The sequence below is a fragment of the Hippocampus comes genome, unplaced genomic scaffold (assembly GCF_001891065.2).
Source record: "Hippocampus comes isolate QL1 unplaced genomic scaffold, H_comes_QL1_v1.1 scaffold44, whole genome shotgun sequence".
Classification (NCBI taxonomy): Eukaryota; Metazoa; Chordata; class Actinopteri; order Syngnathiformes; family Syngnathidae; genus Hippocampus; species Hippocampus comes.
This window is the reverse complement of record NW_017805546.1, coordinates 2,123,585-2,136,162: the sequence shown is the minus strand read 5'-3', so window position 1 is coordinate 2,136,162 and position 12,578 is coordinate 2,123,585. Positions and strand designations below refer to the sequence as shown.

General features: G+C 45.8%; 1 protein-coding gene across 10 annotated transcripts in view; it reads right to left on the bottom strand.

Annotated features, from left to right (window-relative positions):
• The window catches only part of foxp1b (forkhead box P1b), a 118,759-nt gene that overhangs the window by 41,468 nt on the left and 64,713 nt on the right, over positions 1–12,578 (bottom strand). For 9 of the 10 annotated variants that reach the window (XR_002169381.1, XM_019879393.1, XM_019879392.1 and 6 more), the window contains one exon: positions 11,914–12,012. Coding sequence is in view for 8 of the 10 variants with exons in the window: in XM_019879393.1 (XP_019734952.1) it covers positions 11,914–12,012 (99 nt within the window). In the remaining 2 variants the exon portion in view is untranslated. Of the gene's footprint in view, positions 1–9,084; positions 9,109–11,913; positions 12,013–12,578 lie in introns of those variants that run through there. The other variant, XM_019879396.1, reaches the window with a different exon arrangement.

The following is a 12,578-nucleotide window of genomic DNA, read 5'->3' as shown; positions in this document are numbered from 1 at the left end:
CAACCACCACCACCACCAAATCCCCCCACCCCAATGTGTGAATGAGCGAATGTGTCGTCTTCGCCTGGAAGCTAGAGGCCAGACCCCCCTCTGGGTCATCCCAGCCAACTCTTCTATGGGAAACCTGTCCTCTGCTGCTTTCCTCCAAGCCCCCCCACCACCCACCCTGCGTCCTCTACCCGACTGCACCCAGATGCCTTTGTGAGCTCCAGGGACAAAACAGGGGGCGCTTTGGAGGCCACCAATTAGTCCTCCCCCATGGGGTGACATGGCCGATGAATAGAAGGACCCCTAAACCATCCGCGCATATAATCTCAGCTGTCTCTTTAGAGACGGCACTGTCACAAGCACACAGATTCAACCTTGTTTTCGCAAGGGTCCAGTTCTTGATTTAAAGGCACGGCTCATTGGTGCAAAAAAGAAAAAAAACGAGCTTCCGGATGCCTGCAAGCCACTTTGTCACGGTGGAATTTGTTCCTCTCCATGTGGGTTGATTCCGGAAGATATACAAGGATGACTTTCAGACAAGGTGATTTTTTTTTTCTTTTCGTTTCCATCAATCAACGAGTGACAGGAACCACAATAGAGAGTGGGAATCCATTACCTAAACAAACAAAGAGACAGCAAGACAGTCTGCTGCAGGAAGCTCAAGCACAGGGAGTGACTGTGTAAACTTAAGTGGTGACTGAGAAGACCCGGGGGGTGGCGGTGGGGGGCGAGGGGGATCACCTTTTGCATGTACGACTGCGGGCACAAACATGTCATAGATGTTGAGGCATCTCATTTGTTGCTTGACGATGCCTGCGACCCGAAGAGAAAAAAAAGAGGTTTTCTAAAGCCTTCTGAAGATCATTTTAATACAAGCAGTTATGCCACTTCAACATCTTAAAATGAAAGGTAGCAGTCTGCTGAAGAATGCTCCGGCAGTCTGCAAATAAGAATATACTCAATGCACACACCGCGCACAATATTAAGGTACACCTGAACACTTTGGAGAGCCAAGATCATGTTCAGATTTGATTGATACCATCAGAGAGATATTCAGTCAATATATCGATCCATTTTCCAATCCACTTATCCTCACAAGGGTCACGGGGGAGCCTATCGCAGCTGTTTTTGGGCAGTAGGCGGGGGACACCCTGAACCGGTTGCCAGCCAATCGCAGGGCACACAGAGACGAACATCCATCCATTCTCACACGCACACCTAGGGACAATTTAGAGTGTTCAATCAGCCTGCCATGCATGTTTTTGGAATGTGGGAGGAAACCGGATTACCCGGAGAAAACCCACGCAGGCCCGTGGAGAACATGCAAACTCCACACAGGGAGGCCGGAGCTGGAATTGAACCCGGTCGCTCTGCACTGTGAGGTCGACGCGCTAACCACTGTCCCACCGGGCCGCCTTTAGTCAATATATTTATTATTCATTTAATAAACTGATGAAAAAGCTCTATCCATGCATCCATTTTCAATCGCTCTTAGTCTTATTAGGGTCACGTGTGAATTGGAACCAGCCAATCACAAGGCCCATATACACAAACAATCACAGTTGGACATGTCTTCACGAAACCTAACATGCGTTTTTTTGGGAATACATGAGGAAGGAGACAACATTGAAACGCTACACGGGATGGGCCCAAGCTCGAGCAGATATGCTAACCACTCGTCACCCTGCCCTGATGGGAGAAAAAAAAAAAAAGTAGTACTCCAATAACTTTCTTGGGTAAAAATTCCCAACCGTGTCCTTTGAAAGCATTCAAAAAGCAACCCAAACATTAAAAGCTTCTCTCAAAATGACACAGTGTAGTTGTAGTACACCACTGCAAACGACAAAAATAAACATATTGCTACATAAATGCCTCTTTCTGATGCAGCTCGTTGTATTGGCTCACTCAGCGCGTGCGTCTCTAAATGCCACTTTATTCTTTTCTCCTCCTCTGGAATGATCTTCTTTGAGGAGCTTATGAAGTTCTGCACTGTGGTAATCTGCTGGCGTTTTTTCTTTAAATGTCAGGTGTTCACAACAAGCTGCAGCAGGTGGATGTCACGAAATCGCCTCGGAAACATTCGCATTTATGGGAAAATGCGAATGAGTTTACCTACGGGTCACTCGCTGAAGAAGTTGAAGATGATAGTAATGCGGGACACAAACAGTGAGCTGCGTTATGTAACTTTTCTCCGCCAAAAAAGAAAAAAAAAAAAAGCATCAAGGAGAAGTGCATAAGCTCTTTGTTGGCGGCCATCAGCCGAGAGCACAGCGAGGCTATTTTATGCTCCGCTGGAGAATCGGGCAGCGATTTATCTTTGTTTCACTTCGCATACCTGAGGAATACTCAACTATTCCCAAGCAGTGCAAGGGTACAAAGGGCAAGTAATTTATGAACTACAATTTCAAGCCCCCCCACAAAAGAAGTTCAGGGTGTTGTGATGAGAGGCTGATGGTGTCAAGCGAGAAGGAGATGTTAGGTGTAAGGCAATACATCAATATAAGACGTCCGGGGCAAGACTTAAACTAGCTGAGGCTGTAAACCAAATAATGGGAAGGACCGCACTTTTTGGGTGCGGGGATTTGTGTGTGACCACCAGCAGGTAGAAGATTGACATGGTTTGATACAATGCAGTTGTAGGTTCTGCACACACCACTTACGATATGTGTGTGTGTCTGACATATCTACGAAACTATGAGTAAGCACACACATACGCACACATTATTGGTGCACACTTAGCAACATTGTTCCCTCGCAACAGAAATTAGTCGGAATTTCAGAATTGTTCCGATTTCTCGTGGTGCCAATTACAAAATAACTTGAACTGAAAAACTTTGGATTACATTTAGTTAGTAAGTCCATTTTTACCTTGACAGTTTCCAGCGGCTCATATGTAGTTATGGTAGTTGTATGGTAATTGTCACGTTACGAGGTGGTGGTGGACCCCAAAAAGCAGGCAAGAGAGAGGAGCAGGGTGTACTTGACAAATTGTATTAAAACATAGAGAAAACTAAATCCAAAACAAACAAAGTCCAAAGTATCAAACAAAAAAACATGACTGAAGCTACTAAAACATAACAGTGACCAAAACACGACTGAAACAAACCTGACAGCAGCAAACAAGCAAACAATGACCCGACCATGAGTGGGCGGGAGAGAGTCCTTTTATACTACTAATAACATAACGACCAACAGGTGTGCAGCTGGAGGGGGAGCCCTGCAGTGCCACCTGTTGGCCACAAACAGAATCATGACAGTAATAATATATACTTCCTCGCAGTTATGTCATACCACTGTGATCTTTGCTGTTTACATTTTTAGTACATTATCATACAATATGTCTAGATGAGGGTTGCTTTTCGGTGAAATCACACTCTCTTATTTTATAGTGTTTCTCTTGGCTGCATGTACATGTGGATGTTAGATTGTTTTTTCCGCCCTGGCAATAAGATTTCAGCCTCTATGGGCTGCCGCGTTAATGTAATCAGTGCACGGCCTTCAGAATCAGTCGCGCTGGCCCACGTTACTTATATCATATTCGCAATGGGACTGTTTCTGTACCCGGTCAGATTTCAAATTCACCTCACAGAGGACTCCGTGGAGGGCCAGGGCCCTCCACGGAGTCCTTCCTGTCATTGGTTGGTCTGAGCAAAACTTGTTACAGTCAAGTGGAGCGATCTGCATGTCGACATACCAGTCTGCCACCCGCTTACTAAATATAATAATTTCTCTTCTGTTCTGACGCTAGAACAGTTCAATTGCGATCGATGCAATGACGTAGTCATTTAGCTGCACAGGCAGCAGGTCGATTTTGTGTTGCGGTTACAATCTGGTTGAATTAATTATTAGCAATTAAAAAAAAAAAAACGTGTTAGTATCATTGTAAACTCATTTTGACAGGGCTCCGGTATTGGATCTCATTAGTGTGTGCGAGTGTACCTAATGTGGAGGCCGGTGACAACCACTGAATTGCAAGCCGTGCACACCGCGCATAATAAATGAGGGTAAATGAAAGAAGGCATGTTCATTGTCTCTCACCGTCTCACTGTTAAACTGCTGAATTCAAGTGGCTTAATGAGCAGAGACAAGCCTCAGCTTCTCCCTGACCTAGAAAATTTGGAAAGAAAGAAAAAAAGCGAGCAATAAATAGCCAAACGGTAAATAAAAATAAATGAGAATGCTGATGATTTTGGACACGCGGGCTCATTAGCCACTTCAGAGGAATTCATCGCATTGTACCGAAAGAGATGCTTCTGCTCCCGCTCTCTCCTCCCCGTGCGCATTTACTAGTGCTCGCTCGCTCTGTCTCCGTTCTCAGGCTCAATTAAGCTACAGTAAGTAAAACAGCGGTGCACCCTGTCACATTCCATCCACCGCCACTCACTGAGAGACCCGCTAAAACAAACGGGCCTTAAAGGAGCCCACTCTAGCAGCCATTACCATACGATCAACTCACTTCCCGCATGCACAATGAACCACCTTGACAGAGCCTCCCTTGGCCTTCGTGGAAACGTATTCACGGGCACATAAAGAGAGGTCTGTGTGCACTTTGAGGGTCCCGCTCTACCTCTGCTCCGGTCATGCTCGGATTAGCTCCTGCTGCTGCAATATTTACCTCACGTGGCGGGGGGGCCGAGAGGGTTCGCACACCTAAGAACACACACGCGCACCGCAGGGTGGCCAAGAGTGCAGAGGAAAATGTGCAAGCACGAGAAAAAGCACGCACACGGTCACCGACAGGAGCAAGATACGACTGAGAGGTTGTTTAATCAGGCTGTGGTCCTAAAATAACAAATTAGTACATATGTCCAGGAAATTGCTAACATCCAGCAGTCCTCAAGTAGAGTCTTGTATTCTGACTCAAATGAAACAGAATGACCAAAGAGAATGAAAATGCTCCAACACCGTCCCAAAAAAAAGCCGAATCCAAATGGAATTTCATTTGGATTCACAGCGGTGGTATATTCCCTTTTCCCTTTGCTAATATGAACAGACATCATGGAAACGGTTCACTCAGGATAGCCAGGCCTACGAACCCACAGGAAAAAGCTTCGTCATGGCGGTCAGCTACTCCAGGAGACCAAATTGGAACGTTAGCGTTGAAAGACACTTTATTTGACAGCTACGTGAAACCATAACCTAGCAAAGCATGTAGTAGAACAAACTTTCAAAGGTTCCAAAAAGTGGCCGGGGATATTGGTTGTTAAATATTTTGTATGGTGTGTTCTCGTATTCGGTTAATGTCACATTATCAGCATCGATGTAAAAGTAGCCACTCGATTTCAAAAACTGCTCAAATAACACAGCAGTACACAACTGTAACCTTCGGGCTAGTAGGGAAGCACATTCATAATTTGATCATTTCCTCTTGTAACCTCCAGGCCCAATAGTAGCAAACAATGGCCTTATCGGCTCAAACACAGATGGGGGGGAAATATCATGTGATTTGGTGGGCTACCCCCATACAAGTTTTTGGGTCTTATCTTCATTAGATCAGTTGGTCGTGTTGAATGGCTCTTTTGTGGCGGCGGCCTGCGAGTGGGCGGGCAGCAGCACAATCCCAACAGCTCGGGTTCAAGAGAAACAAACCAAAAAAATCGGATCCGTCCTGCAGTCCGATGAACTCACTCGTTCTTGCTTTTCATCACTTCACAATTCAAGAGGCAGGCCGTTTAACCGCACAGCCAACGCGCGCGGTTAAGATCCGGCTCGAAAGCATGAGTCACTCTCCTCTCCGCTCTCTGATGTTCAAATTGCAAACATATTGTCATTGAGTGGAAAGTGAAGGAAAGCAGATGAGGCTTTAGTATACATTGTTTCAATGTTTCCGTGGAGAACAGTGGCGTGTCACTGCTAAGCGTATGAGTGGGCATTCGTCACTCTGTGTGACTTCTGAATGAACTTGGTGTTCAAATATCAATTGCTTAAAGGGATGTAGTTACCTCAACCTTGATGCTAGTTTCATTAGCCCCACTATGGCATTTTATGTTTGTGTGAGCATTAAGCTAATCATGAGAATGTAGCTAGCAGTTACATTTTGGGTGCACTGTTGATTGTGTTGACATCATAGTGACTCCAACCACAAAAAAACTGTCTACAAAGTTTTGTGACATCACTGAACTGGTGCGAAATTTGTACCAGAGCCAGTTCACTGTGTGTTGAAAGTACTGCAGCATTATTGACACCATCACTGAGTGGGAACCTAACCTACGATGCCTTCATGGAAGTCAGGCGAGTGAACCGATACACGATCAGCAACACGACATGGTAATATTTATCCCAAAACATGAATATAAAGGTATATGAAGATACCACAGAGAGGGGGCACGTTCCTGCATGCTAATGTGTGCAGATAGGCATCTATGCACCTGATCGACCACCGTCCTCCATGTACCACCACGTACTGTAGCATTAGCAGCAAACTCTGTCTCAGGGCCATAAAAGCTCACATGTAAGGAGAGTGTTTCATCACCCAAACAGGTAGTAAAGTATGCCATTTGTCCCCTTACAAATGACCGCAATTGTGATGCGCTCCAATACATGTCCAAGAATGAGATGACTATCATTTTAAAAGGTAACCAAAGCTACTTCACTTGTGAGGTCCTTTTTCCTCCCACTTGAGTTCTCTGTGGATACTTCCCACCGTGACAGATATATCTCCTTTAAGCTCCATTTACTCGAGAGCTACAAACCAACCTCCCCCTCTGTGATTTTGTTGCCACTAGCTCACCAACACTAATGTATGTATGAATATATATATACTGCACCAAAAATAAATAAATAAAGGGAAGACTTAAACAGCACAATGTAACTCCAATATATATATATATATATATACACTTAATACACACACACACACACACACACACACACACACACATATCCTCTGGCCTTTGTTTTAAGAGCATCTATTGTTCATAGGCGGCGTTATCGGGTCTCTCTGACATACGATGACTCTGAGTTGTTTGGCTAACCTCCGCATTGCCCAACGCTTCAAGTGTGGTGGCCGACCAGGATAGAAAAAGGCTCTCAAGTGGACTGGTGGACCCAGAAATGGAAATTCGCGACCGGCGGGAGTTTTAGTTTTCTTGCACGTCACTTGCAAATTTGAACGTGAACAGATCATTATATTTTTGAGGGAGTGAGTGAGCGAGCGAGAGAGCCAGTGAGTCAGGAGGGGGAACGATGTGGAAATGTGAGAGCGCAAACTGCTTGCAGGGAAACATGGAAGCACAAAGGAAGGCCCGGAAAGGATGGAAGGGCTCCCAGTGCTGTGACTGGAGCTGATTCGACACTCATCGTCTTGGCGAGGAGAGAACGTGAAACGCAGCGGCCCCCCAAGTGCTTGTTTGCTGTGTGGAATCGGGACAGATGACTTCATTCTGACAGGATTACCCCCAAACCTGGATTTAATCTATACAGTGCGCATAATACATTTTTACAACATGACAATGACAAAAGACAGCAAAAGAGACAGCTTGATCGCGGGGTTTCACGCGAGCATCAGTCTTGGTTTTGGGCTGATCGTCAAAGACAAACTGTCTCACCTCAAAGCAATCCACATGATTTCATTAGAGTATCACCTCGAGACATGACATCGCAGACGGAAAGAGAACAACGTCAACCGCTTTTGAGAATTGCACCCTTGAGTGAGGATTTTTTTTTTGAAGGTTTCCGAGTAAATTGAGATCATTTGGAGGTAAAAGCTTTGAAGTCAAGAATGCCAAAAAAAAAAAAAAAAATGTCACACAAGCTCAGTGATGACCACAATGGAGGTGCAACTGTGGTGGCCATAGAGAACCAAATCTTTCTTCTCACTTCAAGCTATTGCTTCATGAGGAGTCTTCCTCATTTGTGGAGATATTCTTCAAAAGAAACATCTGGCAGATTTGATGAAATTGGTGATGCGTTACATTAGGAGTCAAAAGTCCAACGATTCCATTGATGTACGTTCAGGTAAGGTCTCCCACATGTCATGCTAATTCCAGGCTGCGTTCACACGCATGATGCCCAATTCGGATTTTTTTGTTGTTGTTGTTCAATCCGATCTTTTCATGTACTCGTTCACATGTGACATGCAGTCACACAGAGCACGACGTTGACTGGCACGCACAAAAGACGACATTTATGCGGTTGGAGCACCACCTAGGGGCTCACCTTTTTATCATCTTATAGTGACAGAGGAGCAATGTGGGAGGAGGTAGAAATATTTTGGGGAAATAAAAGTCAAAACAAATGTCTCTTTTCTTGCGCAGTTGGCATTCGAGTATGTTTACATTACACAGACTTCGATGTACTATTCTCTGTTTGCGAATTTTGGTTGGTCGTGGCACTTCAGGCGAAAGCATTTCGGCCTCTGTTTAAGAGAAACTTTTTTGAGACGAATAGGGAGAAGGTCAGCTCCGTTTCCATGTGGACCGCACTCTCCAAAGACCACAGCGACTAACTGTGATCATATATTCTCACGCTCACCGCCACTTTGCGAGCGGCCAACAACGGCTTTGACACTCTCGGCTACTGGCTGACTTAGTTACAGAAACACCTCATAATGCTGTCTCAGATCACCCTGCGGCACTGGCAGGGCTCCAGCTGACAGGCCTGGCCTAGTGCTCTAATGACTTACAGATTGGCGCGCTGTGGTATACATGTGTCAGGACAATGCCATGGGCCTGTTGCAGAAACAGTAGGAGACGAAAAAGAAAGAGAGCCGGCAGCTCCTCCTCGTCCTGTCAGCGAGAGGATTGGCCCATGGATCGTGTCACATCACGCGTACCCCTAACAGACCACAAATGAAGGATGCAAAAAGCCCACGCGCTTGGATGAGGGCGTTCTCGGGCCACGCAACAACTCAAGGGGCTTTCATCCAGACTACTCACAAGACATTATCTTTTGACCTGGAGGTACCCTCAGTGAGGCAGTGCAACAATGGTGTTGAAACACCAAGGGAGCGAGAAAGAGAGCAAAAGCCGTGAAGAGGAGGGGTGCGGGGGCAGACGGGGGCGTACAGTAGGTACTACTACCTTCTTTCAAAGTAGAACAGATCACGCCACGTGAGACCCTAACACACAAATCAAATGTTAATTTAGATTCCAATACCTGATAAGACGATCAGCACATTAAGTCCACAAAAAGTACCCCCAGTTCCTTTTTCTCAAGGAAGCAAAGTACTTCTGCTATGAGGCAACTCAAAACCGCCTCATGCTCACGTTTCCTTTGTGGCGCTCCATGTATATTTCACGCCAAACGTATCCACCTCCAAGTAAAGTCTGCACGGGGAACATTAGCTGGCTGCCGACCGACCCGTCGCTGTGCCAATGACGTGAGTAATACTGGCCAATCCTGTCTCGCAAAGAAATGTAATCTGGGCATCAAACGGCTAGCAAAGACGTCATGTTGACATAACATCTTCAAGCCGAGCGGCATACTGCTTAATCCCCCTACGGGAGGTTGATGCCTTCCCTCGGAACCCTGGCAAAGAAATGTAGTTAGCTTGAATGGCGAGTGATGACACAAACTAGCTGTGCCCCCCCCCCACCCCGACCCCCCTTACCTTGATACCGGTGGACTATCAGCAAGGGTCCCACAGAGTTGTTCCTAATTACCTATTTCTCTATTCCTGATCCTACGGCTAGCATAATTAGTTACCTGGGGCTGCAATCCAATTTGAAGTGATGACAAGAAAGTGATCCATGAAAAAGTAATAAGTTAAATCCAATTTCAGCCCGCTTCTAATTAAATGCACATGGAACTAATGAGTCAACCCCTCGCATTTCACTGATAATGCTAATTAGCAGGGTGGGAGTCGCTGGCTCTCATTGTGTCACCGCAGGTGTGAAGTGTGAAAGGTAAAAGGGGACACGGGTTCTTTTAATTACGCGTGTCATCCCGTCAATGTAATTCACTGACTTTTCGACCAGTCAAGTATGTTTTGCGGCACTCCATCCCGCATGCGGGGACGCTGTTTGTATTTCAAGGATTGATTAAGGTGCCTCAAGGCAAGACATTATAAAGCAGAGGCATCTTTTATCCAGAGGCGCCAAAAAGGGTTGAGGGGTTGTGGGTGGGGGGGTTGTGGGTGTGGGTGTGGGGGGGGGGGGGGGGGGCCTGGTTGGAGCGATGAAAAGCGCCGTTTCATGTAAATCAGGGGCGCACAGTCTTCTTTGACTCATGTTTTATCCTTTTACTACCACCGCTACGACTGTGAAGTCACTTTATTTCAGACGTTGGTTGTGTGTATGCCGCGCTTTATTGTTTTTGACTTGAATGAGAGTGAATTGGTAAGTCGAAGCCACTAAATCTCCATCTCCCGGTGAGTCTCGAAGCCCATCTCCTTGTGCCTAATGGGAAGAGCACTGAGACGAGCGCCGACTTTTCCACAGATCAGGTGCTTTTATGAGGTTTACTACACAGCCTAATAACTGCTGGATCATGCCTTTTATTAACTAGTCTGGTCTAACGGCGAGTCATTATCCAGGATGTATAATGGAGAGAGTGAACGTCCCGGTGATGGCAGCATCAGCTTACTTTGAAAATAGTACACGAGATGAGTGAGTCAGACTGTGATCTGAGACTCCTATCACAAAAAAAAAAAAAAAAAAAAACACGTCCTCACAACTCCTGTTCATACTGTGCGTGTGTGAATGCTAGACTAACTGTGTGGGACTGGGATTTGTTTAATTAACAGAACATGTAGTTCAGAGATAAACACCCTCTGGACGTGTGGCATTTGCATTGCTGCAAATTTAACCCAGCAAAACAGAACAATGAGCATCAGGCAATTTATGGTGTTGGTAAAGATACTACAGCAAGTCGGTGCTCTTTTCACACCAAGTGGGCATGAGCGGGGCGGGCAAGTCTCTTTTCTAAAGCTGAGTGACAGCTCGGCCGAGCTCCCTGTATACATTAATAAATTAGAATTCTAATTTTGTCTTTGTCTGCCGAAGATGGCCGAGCACTTTCCTACGTACCAACAACTGGCTGTATGCAGGAATCTGCGAATTTGTGGTCCCCATTGTTGACCTCCGAAGCACAATTCCCTGCCAGGCTGAGGAAACCCTTTGGTTTGATCCCTTGAACTTATTTGAATCCTGACAAATATGCACACAACCGAAAGGTCATCGCAGTCATATTTCATCTTCTGAAGCAACGCCGAAGACGTCTGCACAACAAAGAGGCTTTTTCACAACCTGACATTAGACCTAGCTGCTACAGTGGCTCATTAAAAAGGGCCCCCAATGGGACAGTCGGGGTATTAGGTATTATATATACATGCACAAAGAACGGGGCCTCCCTATTAATCACCAAATATGCCCTGAAGTTGTTAGCGATTGCACACCGATACAAACAACTGGTTCCCTCGGCCAGGCGAAGACAGACCTCGAAGGCAGCATACGGAACCAAGGGAAATTCACTCATTCGTAGCTGTGCAGCAGCAGTAGTACAAATAGTAGTGCAAGTAGCCGTAGTGATAGTCACACAAGGCTCGAAATAAGGTTTTTTTTTTCACATTCAATTCACATTTTACGGTTCATCAAAACACACGGACTAGCAGAAGTGAGAATCACAGCTGTTTAAATTTTGCAATAAATGAATGGTGGAGACAGTCCCAAAGAAGCTTCGCTGGGCTTGACGCATGTGCGTTAAGGTGGCGCAACACCCTTACGTGTGTGTAGTAAGAGGTCTATGGCGAGCTCAGTGGTCGCACCGGCTACCTAGCAACGAGCTTCGGCTGGCTAGCTAGCGGCTCAACACGATGCGTTGAGGTCTGCACAATAAATGTGCGTTCAGAATTACAATGCGGTAGAGCTTATTTTGAAACCAACTCATCAATCCAGCCTGCTTTTTGTTTTTAATTTGAGAAATTTAAGAGGCTGACAATCATATGCATTCGAGTGCTCGCAGCACAAACAAAATATTTTACTGTACCTGCAGGCTTTGGTCCTTGTCGTTTGCTTTGGGGGATTTGCGGCCGGTGTTTTGTTGAAACCGCTGCTGCAGAAGTAACTGCCGAGCGACCTGGAGAGTCTGAAAGAGAAAAATAGATTTTTTTTCATGAAGCCCAATGGGAAAAGTGCCCAATCGCAAGAGGTTCCTTGAAAGCACACCTCTGCCCATTTTAGAGCCTCCAAAACAATATTCTCTTCTGACAAACAAACAAACACCGGAGACAATCAAGCGATTACTCTCTCCCTTGATATCATCCACCGGAGGTCAGACGACAAATCACAAACCACAGTGTATCCATTGACAACGTTTTATATTGTCTGATACTTATCAGCGCTTGTGGCTCTCCCTTAGCGCTGCCAAACTCCAATCAAGAAAGCAAATAAATAGCTTTATGACGGCTTCAAATATGTGTTCGAGGACACGGCCTTCCTGGCGGAAAACAAAATACATTGAAGTCACATGTTTATTGCTCCAGCTACTCCTTTTTCCCTTACGATAAATAATCAAACATGCCATCCAGAGCAAACAAAGCTGAGGAGTGCTGGGGGGAGGAGAGAGGGGGGGGCGTCTGTGGTCTCAAAAACGGTCAGCGATACCAAGAAAAGCAAGCGTTGTGTTCCCACAGCGAGCTGGCCAGTCTCACA